The 20,974-nt window shown below is 34.7% G+C and overlaps 1 protein-coding gene across 1 annotated transcript in view; it reads left to right on the top strand.

The window, feature by feature from the left end:
* Nucleotides 1-20,974, top strand: part of Fam92 (CBY1 interacting BAR domain containing protein Fam92) — a 170,324-nt gene that overhangs the window by 129,469 nt on the left and 19,881 nt on the right. Inside the window, exon 6 of the mRNA XM_090397465.1 lies at nucleotides 17,901-18,014. Coding sequence (XP_090253591.1) covers nucleotides 17,901-18,014 — 114 coding nt within the window. The remainder of the gene's footprint in view (nucleotides 1-17,900; nucleotides 18,015-20,974) is intronic.

The following is a 20,974-nucleotide window of genomic DNA, read 5'->3' on the forward strand; positions in this document are numbered from 1 at the left end:
AAGAACATAAGAGAGACATCTCCTATAAAAGATCACATGCATCGGCGCTATCCAGTCATGTTCTTTTCTCAAACAATCCTCATGATGATCTACAAAGTCACTCAGTTTGCTGGGATAAATCCGAAAACATTTTTCGCCACAGTGATGAGTTTGAAAGGAAAATCATGGAATCCAGGGAAATCCTCCTTAATCCTGAACATTTGAACAGCAATTTAAGTTACAACATCCCTGATAGCCATACTGCAGTTGTTCAATACTGGCGTTCTCGAGAACTTGCAAGCATGCACGCAACAGACAATGGTGCATTGGATAGAACAACTTGAAAAATACAACGTTTTTTATGTCAATTATGTATTGCATTTTTGCCTGTAATTCTCAGTTTTTTGTAACTTCAATTTTTATTATTGTGTTCTACCTTTAGTGGATACCTGATGAAGGCTGAAACTGTTGTATCATTCTCATTAAAATTTAATATTTTATCTCAGTTTAAAGTCATTAAATATCTATTTTTAAAAAAATAATATATATATATATATATATTATATCGGAACATAACCCTACTTTTTCTGCATGATCTGAGTCTCGCATAACGCAGTTTATATAACGTGGCATTTCTATGGAACCTAACTTCCACGTTATACGAGGGTTTCCTGTATATATGATACAGTGTTTATATAGCATTTATATATATGTTTAGCAATTAGTTTAGTAGTTACTTGGCAATAATGATGATGGCAGATGCAGCTGCAATCACAAATGACATGTCACGAAGTCCTCTGCCATTTAAGAACTCTATTATACGTAACGTAATAAAGGACTTTGCAGCATGTATGCTTCCCGGGAGTTGGATATGTGACAGGTAAGAGAAGTGGAGGGGGTGTGTATATGCCAAAATGCAGGCAGTGGGAGGAAATCAATGAATTAGATATTTCAATAACCGACCTAGTTGTTTCAGGGACGGGAAATGAATGTTGGGAGACAAGTAGTATGATAGGAGAGAATGACGAGTGAAATATAAGAGAAAAGAGTCGTGAGTGTGGAAGGCTTGAATGACTGTGAAGTTTTCAGAGATGGTTTTGATTGGGTGAATGAATGACGAGTAAGAATGACTAACTGACAGAGAAGGAATAGATGAGCTGAAAGAGGAGGTGGAATGTCTTGTGAATGAGATGAGAAGTATGAAAGATGAGATTAGGAGAATGGAAGAGATGAATGCAAGGCGAATCAGAGTAGGAGTGAGAGAAAGTTTTGGGAATGATAGAAGAGGAGAGAATAGAAACAGTAGAAGAGAAGGAGAGAGAGAGAGTTATGGGAATGATAGAGGAGAGGAGAATGGAAACAGAGAGGAAATGCAAAGGAGTGCTGGAACCAGAGATAGAGTGATGCCAGGACAGCAGGTAAGTAGAGGAACACAGAAAGAGTTACATTAGAGAGAGAGTGCGAGTGAGGGATGCAGGTGAGCAATCAAGGAACAGAATGGTTAGAGGTGTGATGTATGGAGGCTCAATGATTTCAGGTGTGCAAGATAGGATGCCAGAGGTGTGTTTGTCTGGAGGGATGATAGAAAATGTGGCTATGGCAATTAAGAGGGGGTGAAAGGATGGATGAAATGATTGTGATGGTGGGCATGAATGACTTGAGAGGCGGTGTAAATTGGGCGGCAAGAGATCTGATATTCTTGCTTGAGGTTGTGCAAAAGAAAACGTAGGAAAGATTGAGAGTGTGTTGCCCAGGTATGGTAGGATTTGAGCAGAAGAGCAGTAATACTGATAGTATAATAGCCAGAATGTGTCAGAAGAGAGGATTGGAATATGTGGATGCTTAGAGGACATTTGAGGAAAGATGGGAACTGTATGCAAGAGACCTCTTGCATTTGAATGAGGGAGGACAAAGGCATCTGGAGAGATTGCTGTTTTCTGAACAAGTCAGTGTGTCAATGCAGAGAAACTAGAATTCCCAGGGTAGATGGTAGCAGGGTGGCCTCTTGGGGTACTACATCAGGTAACACTGAGTCCAATGGGGGTCAATAAGGGACAACGATATGTATAGAAGCAGTGACATTTTTATGCTCTATACTAATGCCAGGAGTATCCGAAATAAAGGAGATGAATTGGTGTCGCTGATAGCGTCAGCCTGGCAAAAGATTATTGGGATCTCTGAGATGTGATTGACAGGATGATATAATAACGGGAATTGAAGTGGTGGGATACAGCATTTTTCAGCATGATAGGAAAGGAAAACGTGGTGGTGGAGTACTGCTTATGATAAGTAATGACTTATGTCCTCTAAGAGTGGAGGCTTTGGAAGGCAGTGACACTAATGGTTTTGAAAGCATATGGTATGAGGTAGAAGTGGCCAAGACAGGATATTTATTGGGGTGCTGCTACAAGCCAAGGAGCACAGAGGGTGGGGGAACAGGAGATGTTTAGGCAGTTGAGCTTGGCAAGTGCAAGAAGAATGATTGTTATGGGAGATTTTAACTACAACAGTATAAGCTGGGAAGAGGAAAATGCATGTAGTAATAAGGAGATGGAATTTCTAGAATTCTTGAAGGACAAATGTCTTAGGCAACATGTAATACAGGGAACAAGAGGTTCAAGAGTTTTGGATTTGGTCATAGCATCAGAAAAACTGATAATAAGTGAGATGACATCTCTCCCACCAGTTGGAGAGAGTGACCATGTGGTTTTGACTTTGAAGATGAATAGACATGCAGGTATCAAAGTAAAGGGAACATATGTGGAATTATAAGGCAGGTGATTATAATAGTCTTAGGTATCAACTAGGGGCAGTTCCATGGAGGGGAGAATTTTAAGGCCAGGATATCATTAGTGCTTTGGAAATTGTGAAAGTATATGTTAGCAGCAATAGTAAGCTGTATTCCACGAGTAAAGAAGCAGACACAATTTGGTGTAAAGTAGATGACAAACAATATCAAACAGGAACTGCAGTTGAAAAAGAGATTTTGGAAGAGATATAAGGAGAGAGGTGGATGGCAGATACACGAAGAGTATAAGACACGGGCCAGGAGGGTGACCAGTATGGTGAGGAAGGCAGAACTGGAATATGAGAGGAGATTGGCACCAAGATCCAAAGAAAATCCTAGGGAATTTTTTATCTATGTGGCCAGTACGAAGAGAAATGATTGTGGAAGAATGACATTGTGGGATAAAAATACTCGATTGGAGGAGCTATATACTGGAGGAAGTAGGGGAGACGAGATCTGGGGGTGACGATTGATAGAAAACTGAAATTCAGGGAGCATATTGCAAAGGTAGTGAAGGTAACCCAGGGTATTGCTGCAATACTGAGAAGGACACTGACCTGCAGAGATAAGAGTTATCATTCCGTTGTATAAGACCCTGATCAGACCACACTTAGACTATTGTTCTCAGGTTTGGTCCCCAGGATTTGAAGGGGATAAATTAACTGTGGAAATGGTACAGAGGCCGATAACAAAGATGATTTCAGGACTGTACAATGTCAGTTAAGAGGATCGACTGAGGGAATATGATTGAGACTTTTAAACTGTTGAGAGGCAGTTACAGGGTAGACATTGGGGATTTCTCTCACTTGGTAGAACAGCAGGAAGGAGTGATGACAAGGGACCATCCCTGGAAGTTATGAAAGGAGGCTGTGAGGAGTGGTTTCTTTGCATGGAGGGTGGTTGAACCGTGGAATGCATTACTTGAGAGAGTGGTTAAAGCAGGAACGTCAATGGGTTCAAGGAGTGGTATGATAGACTTTGTGTTTCCTAAAAACAACCTCCCATGATGAATCTTTTGACTCCATGGAGGCCTGGATAATAATAAGACTATTCTTGTTTCTTGTGTCTTCTCTCCATGTAAATTTGTGCACATTTTTATTTTTGAACATGATATTAGTAATGACTAGTCTGTCTCTTTAAGACAAATCCAACGAGTACTTACCAAAATTTTTCAGCTTCTTTTGTAATCATCTGAAAAATTCCTCCACTTTTTCTTTACTAGTACTTTCTGTAGGATGATAGGCACAAATAAGTCTATTGTCCAATTCTTCATTTGATATTTTCTCACATCACTACTTGAAATTTCCTGTAATTCAAGATTACCTCATGTTTATTGTTGAATAATATAGTCACTCCTTCTTTCCCTGATTATTATTTCTGGAATATAAGATCTTGTTTTATTTAGAAGAATTTCAACTATTTTGGTAACACTATTTATAGTATTTCAAATTCATGTCCAAAGTTACAACTGTTAAACACAAACTGCAGACATGAATATCTTAAGCTCGTGATCAGTTTAAATTTTCAAAGCACAAAAACATTATTTGCATTCTTATATAAAATAACTATATATATTTATTATTCTTCCTTTTAATAATTAACTTTATTTAAAATTTTTTATATCCTATCATGTCATGTGTCAGCTCCATCCAGTGGCTATCATGGCTCTCCATGTATTTCTGTCCTGAGGATATTGTCTCTTGCTCTGCATATTTCTTGCCCAGCCAGTCCTTTGTTTTTTGAACCACATATGTTTGCTGTCTCCCTTTCTTTCACTTGCCTTCAATTCTTTCCTCTAATAAATCTTTTTAAAGATTCTCACCTTTCACAATATGACTCATATATGACATTTTTCTTTTTTGTGTATTCTAATTAGTTTCACTTTAGTAACCATCATTTCCAAAACTTCTTTATTTCTCTTCTGAATTCATGAGATCTTCAATGCTCCTCTGCACATCCACATCTCAAAAGCATTAATTCTTCTGCTCTCCTTGTTTATTGTCCATGTTTCTGCTTCATTGAGAAAAGTAGACCAAATTAAGCATTTAATAATATTTCTCTTCATGTTAGTATATTCTTCATTCTGTTAAAGGTTGATTTGGCAATTTTTGTTCTTCTAATCGCTATTTTAGCATTTTCCATCCTCTTAAGTGTCCTAAATAAGTGTAACATTTAACATGTTCTATAATTTGGTTTTCTACCTCAGTTTTTTAACTTTGGAGTATATTTTTCTCTACTTATTGTCCTAATTTGATTTTTTTTTTTTTGGAATTTACTGTAAAGTCATATTTTTTATAATCTGTGTATTTGTTCTATTAGCTTCTGTAGTCTTCCTCTTTCTCGGCAATCAATACAGTATCATCTGTATAATAAAGATTATTTATATTTTTTTCTCCTACTTAACTCCCTCCAGTTCTTCCATACTCAAAAATTTCTTCATTGTAGATGTTGAACAGAAAAGTACACATCCTTGTCTAACACCTATTTAGTCTTTGGAAAGTTTTTGACAATTCATTGTTGATTTTTGTGTTTGCAGTTTGGTTTCAGTGTATGTAGGATATAATCAGTCTTATGTCATTCCTATCTGTTCTTTTCTTTATTCATATTTCTATTAATTTATTATGATGAACACTATCAAATGCATTATTATAATCTATAAAACAGAGATAACATCATTCTGCATTTCCAGTTTCTTTCTAGTATCATTCTGATATTGAAGATATCCACTGGTATTCAGCCTTATGTGCTAGTCTAAACTCATTATTAGGTTTAATATTAATGAATTAATTATGAAAAGGCCAATCCCAACAGCACTACTAGATCAAGATGGAAGAAGACACATAAACAGAACAAAAATGGAAAAGATAGTACAAGACTTCTACAATGACCTTTTTGCATCACAATATCTTTTACCCAAAACTTGATAAATGTGCAACGTACCAGAAGTGCTCCCAGACGAAATAGAATATGCAATCAAAAATATGAAACCAAATACAGCTCCCAGCATCAATCAGATGAAAACTGAGGATATTCAACAAGGAGGAATATAACTTTACAAAGCTCTGGCTGAAAGATTTACCTGGTACTTAAAAGAAAGAAAAACGCCATCAAAATGGAAGACATCAGAAACAGTTCTTCTCTTTAAAAAAAGACAACATAGAAGAAATCAAGAATTAATGTCCTATATGTCTTCTATTATATATGTATAACTTAATGACACAAGTTATCAAACAAAATCAAAACTCCCTTCAAGAAAATAATAGTAAAGAACAAGCAGGATTCAAAAAAAAGTTATTCTACAGTAGATCACATACAAGTAGTCACCCAACTTAGTGAACGATGCAAAGAATACCAGATCCCTCTTTGCTTTCTATTTATAGGCTTTAAAAAAGTCTTGGACACCATAAAACTGTATAACACTACTAGAACAAGACATCAATCTAATTAAAGAAATTAACACTGGTAGCTCTACACAAATAACTTTATTCGACGACCCTATAACTATCACCATAAACTGAGGTGTGCGACAGGAGTGCCATATCACCAAACCTCTTTACATGTACTCTGGAAAGCTTCTCTACTTATTTTCATTATTTTGGTTTTACTGCTGTTGATCCTCATTCCAAAGTTTTTACGCTATTTAAAAGATGGACACTCTTTAAAAGATGGACTGTTTTCTTCTAATTGTAGCTCGGATACTGCTATAAATTAAAGATACCAAGAAATTATATTCTTGGTTTAATCCTTTATCCAAGTGTAAGCAAACAAGTTTGTGCCTGAACTAATTTCAGGACTGGGGCAATTTGTATAAAGAAGCTAATGACTTCACATCACTTGTCTACAAGTGCTTTGCATTATGGGATATTAAGACATGTACAATACTATGCATTATGGGAAGGGTCACTGCCCAGACCAGTTTTGACCTTTATTGAGGTCTCATCAGTGGGAACTAGACCCAGAGGTGATACTAAGGTTGAAGTAATGGCATTACTTCATAGCATTATACATGTCCACAAGGAGATGTGCTTTGCATTATGGGATACTAAGGCAAGTGATGCGAAGTCATTTGCTTCTTCATACAAGTTGCCCAGTCCTGAAAATAGTTCAGGTGCAAACTTGTTTGCTTACACTTGGATAAAGGATTAAACCAATAATATAATTTCTTGGTTTAATCCTTCTTTAATTTGGTTTAATTAAAGATTTAATTAAAGATACCTTCTTGGTATCTTTCCTCTAGGTATATGTTGAATAATTGCGGTGAAAGTCGGTGGGCAGCCCTGCATGACTCCTTTTTCTATCTTGAATTCTTTTGTTTTTGTATTATTAAATTTGATGAGTGCTTTTGGTTCTTTGTAAAAGTTTGAAATGAAGGTCAACAATTCGGAGTCTATTGATTTAGAGTTTAGGATGTTGATCAATCTGTGTCTGTCTATGGAGTCAAAGGCCTGTTTAAAGTCAATGAAGCTGCAATACACTGGTAGATTGTGTTCTCAGCACATTTCTGTTATAGTATTAAGTCTGAATCCAGCTTGTTCCTCCTCGACAATTTCTTCCATTAATTAATGTATGTGGTTTTGTATAATTCGAATGAATACCTTGTAACTGTGATTTAAAAAGGGTGATAGGGCTATAGTGTTCACATTTTTGTTTATCAACTTTTTTATAGATGGGTATTATGATCACAGTTTTCCAGTCCTTAGGCATTTCTCCTGAGAATAAAATTCAGTTAAAAAGTTTCAATAAATATTTTATGGTTTCCTGGCCTCTGTGTTTCCAGAATTCAGTAGGAATTTGATCATTTCCGAGAGTTTTTTGGATGTTTACATGTGGTTTATGCTTTAAGTAGCTCATCTTTTAGGATATCAAGTGCTCTTTCTTTTTCTTCATTATTTGATGAGCCTTTTGGTTTCTTTGGAATAGTGTTTGGCATATTTTTTGTATATCTTGAAGTACACTGGTTTTTTCTATATTATTAGAATCTTTAATTTTTAAAGTGTTGTTATTATATTCTTTGGTTAGATCTTTTATTATTTTGTAAACGTCATGCTTTTTGTTTGCTTCCTCACATTGTTTTACTTTTTATTCTAACCGTGATTCCATTGCGGCTTTTCACATTCTATTGATTTTATTTTTTAGTCTTTTATAGTGTTGTCTGCTTTCTTCGGAATTATTCTGATTTGATTTTGATGTATTTTTAGCCTCTCTTTTTTCTTCTAGGAGTTTTAAGATTTCTGGGGTGATCCAATTGTTATTTGATTTAATGGCTGCGCCTAGAATCTTGATAGCCGTGTTTTTGATTTGTTCTTCCCTGGTTCCATGCAGTTTCTCCATTAGCAAATGTTTTGCAGTTCTGTTTCTGTTGTATATCCTCATATAATTTATTTAGATGTTGCTCATTTATTTTGCTTATATCTATTAGGTTGCAGTTGTCCTTTGGGATGCTATTTTTAAATTTTAATTTAATCTTTGCTGAGAGCATCATGGCCAGAGTTGAAATCAGGTTTTTTTTAGGGCTTTGATATTCTGGACTGAAGTTTTCCATTTATTTCTTATTAAAATGTAGTTAATACAATTTTTGGCGACTCCATCCGGCGATGTCCAAGTATATTTATGGGAAGGCCTGTGGTAGAATTGGGTGTTGGAAATAGATTATTTTGTTTGCAGAATTCAAGTAATTTTTCTCCTCTGTTATTTCTCTCATCTATTCTGAATTTGCTCATGACATCCTTCATATCTGGTGAGTATTTTCCTATTTTGGAGTTGAAATCTCCAATGATTATTAAGATATCTTTATTGTTAGTTTTGTTTATGAGGTCTTGTAGTTTGTGATAGAAGACTTTTTCTTCATTATCATGTGAGTGGTCTGGTGCATAGATCTGGATTATTTTTATGTATATCTTCTCTTCCTTAGCTTACATTCTAATCAAGATCATTCTTGGTCTATGTGGCTCAATGGCTGTGGTGGATTTTATAAGGGTATTTTTACTAGCAAGCCAACTCTTTCTCTATGGACATAATCGTCTCTTCCTGAGTAGAGCAATCTTCTCCTGGCCAACGTGTTTCCGCGAGACCAATTATATCCCATTTGATTTTTTCCAATTCCTTTTCCATTAGTCCCAGCTTTCCTGTCTTATAAAGCGTTTGTTAAATTTAAATAAATGTCAAATGTCGGCTGCTTGGCTGCACCTTTGTAAAATGTAATTTATTCATCTTAACTTAACTTTGTCTTGACTTAACTTTGCTTTACTTAACCTCACTAAGTTACTAAGTTAAGACTATCATCTGCTTTAACATAAACTTCTCAGGGTTAATCCTACCGTGACCAATTTCTGTCCCCCCTTTGCTATTAAAAAAAACTTTGTGCTATAAGTTTATTTAATGTGTGCAGTTCCTCACTCTCATAAAAGTCAAATTAGAATTTTTTTTTTTCATCTGCTCCATCCAATTTGAGTAAATATTGTTTGAAAGTTAGGGTGGGGGAAAATGGGAAATACAATCACTAACTAAATCCAACTTCTCTATATGCAAGTTGTGACTATTCGTACCTTTTTATGCCCGCAGGTTTGCTTTTTTTTTTTTTGAGATAGTGCATTGGCTAAAGAACAGGCCAGGTAGTTGCAAAACAGGAACATTTATTTTAAACTAGACAAGAAGTACATTACACATGAGATATTGTGAAATTATTTCACTCAACCTTTTACAAGCAGGGAATGTTATTTTATGTGACAAAACTCACAATGCACAAAATTACTGGGTTACCTCATTATACATAAACCATGCACATACTCGCTCACTGTATATATAAGTTAACAAAATTGCTTAATTAAACAAGTCAATAAATATTCTTCCCACGAAACCTAGTGACTTAGCACCTATTTGCAAACAATTTCTTGTAAGCACATTCACTATTCCAAGATATACTTTCTTACTAATTACAAAAACATTGCCTACTTACAATTTTACCATGACTAAATAGTCCAAACAAATTACAGCGTACTTCTTCAAGATAGTAGTGTCCTTTTTTTTGGTTAAACTTCTTGTTGCTTGGACATCACAGGCAGTCGCTTGTAGGTATTTCCTCCATTGGAAATTTCAATATAGAACCTGCCATAGTTACCGTGAGGCTTGCGCATAACTGCTCTCTATCTGGAGACTAAGGCTTGAGAGCCATCTATGAGGGAAATGGCCTGCTGCGATCTGGAGACAAAGATTCAACAGCACTCGACGAGTAGAAAATCCACGATGGGAGAGGTGCCTCAAACGGGAAAGGAGCCCACACGAAGAGAAGGTAAAAAGCCAAGAGCCACAATCTCCTTTTATTAAAATCTCACTCACTCTTTATTCTCTATATGAAGTGTTTTTGGGATTAGTCTTTAGCAATGGCGTCATTTCTGCCCATTCAGTCAACATGGTTGACCTTGCAACCTTTAGTTGGTGTTTTGTCATCGCTAATCTGGCATAAGCCCTACTCACAGCTTTTCATACAGTCACTGTATATGTACTTTTACAGTAACATTCTGTTTAGTACATTATATTTTAAATATTACTAAATATTAAGAAAAAAAACTGAAAAATAGATTGCAAAAATTTAGCAAGTTTAAATTTTTCCTCGAGAGATTTTACATGTTCTTATATTGTTTTTGGGGTGCTCGGGAGGCATTCGCATCAGCTGCACTGGATGCAATAACATTTGCTCTCTTTGGATCCTCTGAGTTCATAGGGATTTATGGCAAACTATCTGCAGCCAGCCTGCCATTCCTCTGCTGCAGCCTTTAGTCCATGGCTCCTTATTTGGAACTGCCCATTGGGGCTTCCCTCATCCGCCACCTGAGGGCCATCCCAGTAAGAGTATGGTCTCCCCCGGGATACTTACTTATTTTTAAATGAGTTATTCTTTAGGTAATTATATTCCAGATGAGGTTCTTTATTTCAACTCTTAAATGTTTTTCAATCTTACTTTTAACTTTAAAAAAACTGGAATGTGACCTGAGTCTATATGTACTCCTGGGTTTGTTTTTGTATGCACAATACTACTTTGAAATATTTTTCTAGTCATTATATAGTCGTTTTTGAAAGAAGGCATTTGCTACTATCAGATCAGTTTGCATACAAAACTCAATTAACCTTATACCTCTGTTATTCATATCACCAAATCCAAAGTTCCCAATTACTGGAAAGCACTCCTCCTCCTGTGAATCCAACCTTTGCATTTAGATCTCCTATAACAAGATTTCCTCATAAAACTCAACCTATTCATCACAATGGCTGTCAGTAGGAGCATATTCCTGGAGTATACCAATTGTCAAAAGGTTTTCCTGCAAGTTTGATTAGTATGATTTTGTCACTTACAGGTCAAGATCCAAGAATACTTTTGGAATTTCTGTTTTTTCATCACCCTCTTGCATGTTCTTCCAGAATAGATAAACTATAGTTATCCTTTTCAATTTTTTTTCCATTTCCCGTCCATTTTGTCTCAAGAACTCCCATTATATCGTGTATCCCTTGCATTAAATTGTCAAATTTGCCAATTAGGTATAATGCTCTAACATTCCATGTAGCTTTTCTTAAGAACTTATTTGCCGTCTTCAGATAAACTTGATCCAGAGATGACTGGCCTGATTGCTTTGAAACATCATCTTCATAAGCCATATTGTTGGAGTTCATCCTATGTTTCCCATTTTCAGCATCTTCTTCCCTTTAGTTATATACAGCATAGAGTGTCATAGCTGGCCCAAGTTCTGCATAACTAAAGCTTTTCATCCTAATATCCATAATATGTAATACTGGAAGATAAGATGATGAAGCTTTAATCTCTTCTTATCTTCCATTATTACAGCATTATCATTATTCTCATCATGCCTGTAAGTTTTTGGAAATGAACCGTTCTGACATAGTTTATCTTCAGTCTCAAGTCCAGTACTGATAAGAGTTGCTTCCCTCTATCAGGATTTGACCATTGCCCATGTTAGCTAGATTTTTTTTTTCTGGGTTCCTACAAAGCCTTCATGGCTACCATAGTGGCTTGGGGCCCCAAAATTCCCACCACACACCTCACCACACCTAAAATCAAAACAACCTGTAATGGTCTTCCTAAATGGAGAAGTTCTCAAGGTAGCCTGTGAGCTGAAATACCTAGGAGTAACAATAGATGAAAAATTTACCTTCAACAAGCACATCTCATATTCTGCAGAAAAACAGCTTACAAATAGTAAATTTTCTAGCTAAGTCGGTAAGGACAAAGTGGGGATTAGGCCAATGAGTGCTAAAAGCAATATATACTGGAGCTATACTACCATTGATATCTTATGCTGCATCTGCTTGGAAATGTGCACTAAAATTTAAGAAATACCAACAAAAGTTAAAGAGAGTTCAACACTTTATAGCCATACAAATATTAAAGGATACAGGACAACATCTTTTGAGGCAGCTTATGTTATTGCTTGACTAACTCCGATTTGCCTGAAAATGCAAGAATTCTCTCTTATATATTAAGTCACTTCTGGAAGATATAATGGAAATTCCAACATCACTCCAAATTGTTATGCACATCCGCTTCACTACAGTAGGTGGCCTCACCCACCTACCATTATATAATTGAGGAAGCTTATGTTATTGCTGGTCTAACTCCGATCTGCCTGATAAGGAGAAGGAAAGCTCTGAAAGTGACAATTTCCATATATGCACTGATGGAAGCAAAACCAAAAGAAATGTCAGTTGTTCTTTCATTGCATATTACAGACAGTCCATTATAAAAGAATGCTGCTCTACACTGCATCCCCTCTGTTCCAACAACCAAGCAGAACAACTTGCTATAGTTCATTCACTTACATATCTCCTGGAATTAGAACTCAACACCTCATCGAAAGAAGCAACAATTTATAGTGAAAATAGAAGCACTATAGATGGCATAAAAAAACCAGAACAACCATATAGCTTCAATAGAACAGACAAAAAATCTGGTTTGGAATCTCACTCTAGAGGGATGGGAAATCAAGTTCTGTTAAGTGAAGGAAAATACTGGGGTAGCAGGAAACGAGAGAGCAGATCAGCTGAATAAAAAAAATGGCTATATTTGAATGGTTAGAAACAAGTTATGATATAAACAACTCAAAATCTGCTATAAAAACACTTTCAGGAGAAATAAGCCTAAACTTGTGGGAACAAGAATGGAAAACATCTAAAAACGGATCAACAACAAAAGAATTCTTGCCAAGTATCAGAAGCAGACTCTGGCTGAAAAAACATGCCATCTCTCCAGGTTTAATTACACTACTAAGGGGGACATGGAAAATTAAGACGCTACCTACACAGATTCCATATCCTGGAATTGCCATCATGCATTTGTTGTCTGCACCTTCAACAGACTGTTGATCACTTGCTTTACTACTGAACTCCATCTCGGATGCCCCTAATACAACACGGCATCACTTCTGGAGACAAATGGCCAGCGTCAAAATAGAGACTTTATCCAAAAGTATTACTCAGAATTATTTAATTTTGTCAATAAGATCGACATCCAGTCATTGTAATGTAACATAAATTGCTGATATTGTGTGAAGAATATAGATGTACAAATATAAATGTAAATATGAATATTGATACAAAAATATAAATATAAATGTTAATCAGTACTTGGAAGTTACATATAATATATGCAATGAAATATGTAGGAAATAAATTGCCTCCTGGTAGGGTTACTATTGGAGGGGGGGGGATTACATAATTGTGATGTTTTACATTTGGAATGTTGCTGTTCTGCCAGGCTGCCAGCAAATTTACTATTTCCTTTCCAATGAAAATGTACTGCAAAGATTTATTGCATCAAAATATCAGTTTCCAATCATCTGGAGTCTAGTTTTTGCAATTTAACTTTACTGCAACTATACCAAGCATTCTCTTGTTATATGGATTTGTGGGTTGCATGTCACCTGTGGAAATTCATTGTGTGTAACATTCAGTGCTTGCATGCACACACACACACACACACACACACACACACACACATATACTCAAACACACCATCCTACACTGTTCTTGGATTTCCAAGGTGATTGCAATACAGTTGACACACGTGCTGCAATCCTCAGATCCCATCACTCTCTCTCTCTGATTCCACTTTGTCATTTCCATTCAGTGTTGTTTTTTTTTATACAAATGTTCTACATGAAGAAATAGAATGGCTTAATATAAAAACGATACTAAATACAGCAGCAAATGAAAGCTTAGGAAAGATCAAAAAGTTCAATAAAAAGAAAAAACTGAAGATATGGGAAGATACAATCAAAGAAATAATCAAAATGAAAAAGAAGTATATCATAAATGGTTAAGCAGTAAAATATTAGAAGATGAAATAGAATATAAAAGAATAAGAGTCATAACTTAAAGAGAAGCCAGAAAAAGACAGAGAATCATGGAACAAATTCGTTTTTAATTTAGAACATGACTTTTTTGAAACATTTAAGTACAAATAGTAAAGAAAACATAAAATAAAACACTGAATTGAAATTAGAAGAATTTCTATACAGAATTGTGGACAGATAAATATTTAAAAAAAAAAAAGATAACTGGCAAACAGAGCCTGTAGCTCAGTCGGTATAGACAAAGCCCTTTGGTCGGAAAGACATGACGTGAGGAACCTTTATCTGGTCTCTTTCGACTAAAGGTGAATTAACTGGTCTCATATGGAGGTGAAGGGTTTTTCCCTCCTGGTAACTTGGTTTTTCATCCCTCAAAACAGGCAAACTGGTCCTGTGAATACACACGGTTATAGTCATAAATACTTATGGCAAGAAAGCCAACGGGAAACCACCTCGCATCATATCTCCCTAGTAATTAGCTGCAATTCTCTCAGGAGAGAGGAGGCCACAGGATTAGGAACTGGCAAACATTTAATGAAAATGAAGTAACTAAAGAAGAATTACAAATCAGCCTGAAAGAAAGAAGAATTAGAAATCAGCCTGAAAGAAACATGAAATGGAAAATTGGCTGGAAAAAAGTTAGGTTCGGAATTATATAAATATGCAGGAAGAAGGTTCAAAGAAAGACTTATTATTTTTAAATGAAATCTATTCAACAAGTAACCCACCAATAGAATGGAAAAAAAGCAATAGTGATCTCTATTTTTAAAAAAGGTAGTAGAGATAGCTGATGACCCTAAAAATTATAGAGGTATAAATATTCTATCCTGTTACAAAATATATAGCAGAATATTAAATAAGAAACTAATAAAATATTCTGAAAGCTTTATTTTAAAAGTACAAAATAGATTTAGAAAAGGAGGATCATGTATAGACCTGGCCTTTCACCTAAAATTAATAATAGAGAAAAGAAGAGAATACAATTTAGAAATACATATCACATTTATTGACTTTGAAAACACATTTGGTTAAAATTAAAAGAAGTATTTTAATTAACATATTAAAAGATAGGCAAATACCAAATAATATTCTAAAAGCTATCATAAGTATATATGAAAATAATCAAATACAAATAAGATTAAATCATGAGCTATCATATACAAGAGAGAGAAACCAAGAGGTCTAACAGGGATGCCCCCTCTCAGCAACTCTCTTTAATATTTACCTAAATGAAATAACAATAAAATGGAATAAAAATTTCCATCAAGGTATTAAATTTTCTCCTACTGTGAACTTAAACACTCCTTTTTTTGCTGATGATTGAATAATAATTACAAATTCTGAAGATAACGTACAGAAAGATATTTTAAATTTAAATGAAATAGCCAAAGATTACGGAATGGTAATATCAACAGAAAAATCAAAAACGAAGGCATTTAAAGCACAAGAACTAAAATAGTAATAGATAACAAGATTTTAGAACAGGTGAATTAATTTAACTACCTAGGATGTATGATTACATATGAAAATGAAAAAGATATAAACCTAAAAATTGTGAAATATTTAAAAATAACAGGTGTAATTAACTCATATTTAAAAACCTAACCTAGTTCAAAAACAAACCAGACTAAAAGTATACAATACATTAGCCATACCAGTCCTTTATGGAAGTGAAATCTGGACAATAAAACAAAAATGACAAAGATTAATAACAGCTGAAATGAAGTTTATGAGAAAAACTGTAAAGTATATTCTATTTGATCACAAAAGAAATGAAGAAATTATGAGAGAATTAAACGAGGAATCAGTAATAGAAAAAATTTAAAAAATGCAAACATAAATGGATGGAATATATTGAAAGAATGAAAACAGAAAAATTACCAAAACAAGCCTTAAATTACAAACCATTAAGAAAAAGAAAACCAGGACATCCTATAAAGAGATTCAACGATGACTTCTAAGGCCGGAACAGGCCACTCTAGGCCTAAATTCTTGAAAAGCATGAAGATGTTCTACATTGTTGGACCAAGGAAGTTCCACATCTCAGAAGTCTATTTTATATTCATAATAAATTTAGTTTAATCCTTTATCCAAGTGTGAGCAAACAAAGTTTGCGCCTGAAAGTATCTTCAGGACTGAGGCAACTCGTAGTAAAGGTGGACAAAGGCTTTCATCACTTGTTTTAGTATCTCCCATTTGTTTGTTTACCATTGAATAAAGGATTAAACTAATTTTATTATAGTCTAACCAATGAAAAATAAACTTTCAACATCTTTCTCTAAATCCAGAGTAATTTAATAAAAAGGTTGCACACCGTTGGTCAACTCCTATAGGTAGAGATGACCTTGCTAATGCTTCTGCCTGGTATCTTCACTTGGGCCTGGCTCCCACTGAAGAGACCTCAATAAAGGTCGAAACTAGTCTGGGTAGTGGCCCTTCCCTTAATGCATAACATTATACATATCTGCAAGGAGATGTGTTTTGCATTATGGGAGATACTGAGATAGGAGTGATGTTAGCTTGCTCCACCTTTGCAACGAGTTGCCCAGTGTTGTACCACCTTACCCCAGTCCTGAAGATACTTTCAGGCGCAAACTTTGTTTGCTCACACTTGGATAAAGGATTAATCTAAATTTATTATAGTCTAACGAAGTAAAAAATAAACTTTCAACATCTTTCTCTAAATCCAGAGCAATTTGATACAAAGGTGGCACACCGTTAGGCAACTCCCATAGGTAGAGATGACCTTGCTAATGCTTCTGCCTGGTATCTCCACTTGGGCCTGGCTCCCACTGAAGAGACCTCAATAAAGGTTGAACCTAGTCTGGGTAGTGGCCCTTCCCTTAATGCATAACATTATACATATCCGCAAGGAGATGTGTTTTGCATTATGGGAGATACTAAGATAGGAGTGATGTTAGCTTGCTCCACCTTTGCAACGAGTTGCCTGGTGTTGTACCACCTTACCCCAGTCTTGAAGATACTTTCAGGCACAAACTTTGTTTGCTCACACTTGGATAAAGGATTAAACTAAATTTATTATAGTCTAACCAAGTGAAAAATAAATTTTCAACATTTTATATTCATGTTCAAAGTTAAGCTCTGCTCCATGTGCCATTTTGTTTCAAATTGAACTTGATGTTTACTGATATATCCGTTTATATATCTCTTCCTGGAATGTCATCTAGCATTTGCATACCCATTGTTATTAGCAGGATACAGAACATCTTGACCATTTTTGTATGCCTATATACAGTATTTAAAATTATCTCTCATATGTTAATATATTCTCTGTGAAGTTGTTTTAAAACCCTTAGAAATTTATCCATTGTGATTTAAAAAGAGAAAAAAAAAGGATACATTTACTAATCCATATTTTAGTTTGACTGCTGGAATTACCATGGAAACTTAAAATACCTTGAATAGGGTAGAAAAAAGGCCTTTAAAACACAGCAGTTTTCTTTCTTTTTTTTTTCTTTCCCTTTTGGTATATTTTCTGAACATTTATATTTTATCTTTAGATTTTTAATAGCTTTAATTATTTTAAATGGGTTAATTAATTTGCTAAACAAGTAACAATTGAAAAGAAATGGTTATTTTCAGTTAAAAAGAAAATTTTTCTGTTTAATTTCTTGTTTGTTAATATCATTAAACCTAAAAATGGTCTTTAAGCAGCACTGAAGTCTCACCATAAATTTTTGTAAATGTTATTGAAAGAAAAAAAAGCATTAAAAATATATTTATACCTTATTGATTCAATTTTCTTGGTGTTACAGAAAATATTTTTAGAATTCATCAATATTGAAATGCACTTCCATGCTAAAGCCATAGAGTTATACACAAAAGCATATAGTTTTGTTGATGCTATTAATGAAGAGGATGATTTAGAGGTTTGATTGTTTAATCATTTAAAAATTCATATGAAAATGAACTTTTATGTTATTTTGTTTTTTCAAGAATTATCTATTAACTGTGCATATTGTCAGTAGATATCGGCCAAAAATGTATAAAATTTTGGTTTATATATTTATTATCATAAAATAAATTCATAAAATCATTCATAAAAAAATGAATAATACTGAAAACATCATGATGCTCCTAAATTGTTTAAAATTGAAAAGAAACAGCTAAGTTATTTTTGGCAATGAAACTGCACTTTTTGTAACAACTAGGCTAAAAAGTTAAAATAAATGAGGTTTTAATTAAAGGATATTAATTTACATACCTGTGTAAAAAAAAATGGATGCAGATGCTTGCATCTGCATTCATTATATATTCATAAGAATTCTGTTCATATCTGAGCATTGCTTATTTATATCCAGTTATACTCATAAAGTAAACAACATCAAATTACTGATTACTGACATGTATAACTATGTGATACATGATTAAGTTTACATTATTACTAACTTTACTATCAACAGTTTTCCTTCAAATTAGTTTATTTGTCAGAGCTTATATTTTGGTATTCTAAGTCACTTCTGAGTCAATCTACCTAGAACTTGGTCACTATTTCACCAAACTACACTTCAAATTTTCTGATCATCAGCTGACTGTTACTTGTATTTTCTTGGTTCATTTACATATGCCATCTGCAATGGTTTCAAAATAATTTGGGTTAAAATAATGTTGCCAAAATGACACTGTAACAAATGCTCTTTAATGCGTTATTGTAACGAAGGCTGTTTCCTATATTGTAAGTCTGTTTGGTTACATGCTATTGTAATATGTTTATTCTAATTAGCAGTGTGCTTTTGCTTTCGTAACCTTTCTTACTTATTCTATTGTGCATTATGTTTATCCACCTTTTGTATTTGCTAGTCGTATGCCTATGAACACTGGAAAATTTATTTGTTAAGACTGCGCCACCAGTATTTCTATATTGGCATAAGACTCAGTAAAACATCCAGTAGATCTCTCTCTCTTTCTAGCATAAATTCCTTCAATAAAGTTTACATAAACAGTCATTCTGAAGTGCTTAAACTACACTTCTAATGCCTTAGTTGTTTCCCGCTCACAAGTCAGAGTTTATTTAGGAACAGTGCATTGTAAAATAAAAGATCAGGCGGCACTCTATTGACATATAATTAAAACACATTTATTTACATTAATAACAAAGTACATTAATTAACCGATAGGGAGTTTACTCTCTACCTATCCGTTAGATTTTTAGTATAAAGAAACAAGCTTTCCCTTTTCAATACTAAACTATACAATATAATTATTCAATTACTTCTCTGCTTATCAAATCAAATTATTTGAACTCTAATTTACTCACAAAGAGGTTAGCTAGCTATGCCAAGTTATCTCACAAATTATATTCCAATTAATAACAAATCAGAGGCCTCTCTTATAGACACTTCGTATTACTATTAAGTTAATTCTTATCAGTCCATCTATAACGTATCTCATAGATTACAAAAGGAATGTACAACAAAAGATGGAACAAACTTACAGAGGCTCTGTGTTGCACACTCATCCAAAGGTCTTGTACTAAAGTCCCTATGCTTTTCCTTTCATCTTGGGCCTTAGGCTTCCATCTGGAGAGTCTTGCTTCAGGGGGCATTTCGTTGGGATATTGGTGGGCTTTGGACTGCAATTTTCCAGTACTCGAAAAGCTCAGGCAAGAGGTTTCAGCATACAGGCTTGAAGATCGCTCTGTGGCGTTTGGCTTTGGTTGACTTCCTGCGGCACAAGATATCCGACCGACACTGCCTCAGGTATTTACATCGGCTGTTCTCTCGTCATTCTGATCGCTTCTCCTCTGGCATGGCTCGCCGTAATGTCCTGTCCTCAGGATCCTACTTCTGGAACTTCTGCCTCTAACTGCCGATTCCCTGGTTCTCTGCTGACCATGATGTTTGGCTCAGTCCCTTTTTATTTTACGTTCTACGGGACCTTGCACAAAGGGTTGTAACCCCTGAAGAATTCGGCACAACTCCTTGATCTTCTGTTAAGACCGACCCGTTCTTTCTTCTCCTCCATGCACTCCTTTAATCCTATCTTGTCAGGCAGCGGAAACGTGTCTCAAACTTGCCGATCTCTTTGGCACTGACTTTGAAGGTGTTTATACGCATAACTCGCAAACAAGTTTCTTATACACTTAAATCATAAACAACTTTCTTATGCCCTTATGTAGAACTATTATACAAAGCTCCAGTGGCAAAGCATTGCCTTTGTTTTTGACATTCTAGAAATTTTTGTTAAAGTAGTAAGTACATTCAATTCCCATAGGGTTATTTACATTAATATTTAGCATAAAATATATAGAGACATACAAGGTTATTTTTGTAACAATCTCATGAGACTTGACCTCTGTAAAAATCGATGTAAAGCACTTTGTACTTCCAAGCTACATCGAGTTTTACAACACAAACTCTTATGGTCATCCAATTACAACATGTGTATATGTAGCAGCATTACATGAAATGGAGAAATGGTAGAGAGGAGTTGATAGGTATTTGATTTTCCTAAGGGGAGGTATAACTTGTATATGCTATCTTCTAGTAACAGGAATTCAGTATGATCCAAAATCCACCAAAATATGCTAGCCTCTTTAACAGAATGATTATTATAGCTGCATTCAACCAATAGGTGTGCGTTTTAATTTTACCATAGGCATGGATGTTTGTGAATGTCTTTAAGTAGGAGATGACTTCTGTTGCTTGGTGTGAAATCAAGCAATGAAAGTACCTGGTGTGAGCCTGCTTATTGGAAGCCAGAAGTGATTTGAAAAATTTCCATGTTTAGTCTGTAGAGCAGGGTTTCCAGATTAATCTCATGAGTATTATTTCTGGGAAAATTACCATGTTACTCATCTAAGTAAATATTATTTTTTATGCCTATTTTT

This window comes from Typopeltis vanoorti, chromosome 9, assembly GCF_054136105.1.
Source record: "Typopeltis vanoorti isolate ZY-2024b chromosome 9, IOZ_Tvanoo_1.0, whole genome shotgun sequence".
Classification (NCBI taxonomy): Eukaryota; Metazoa; Arthropoda; class Arachnida; order Uropygi; family Thelyphonidae; genus Typopeltis; species Typopeltis vanoorti.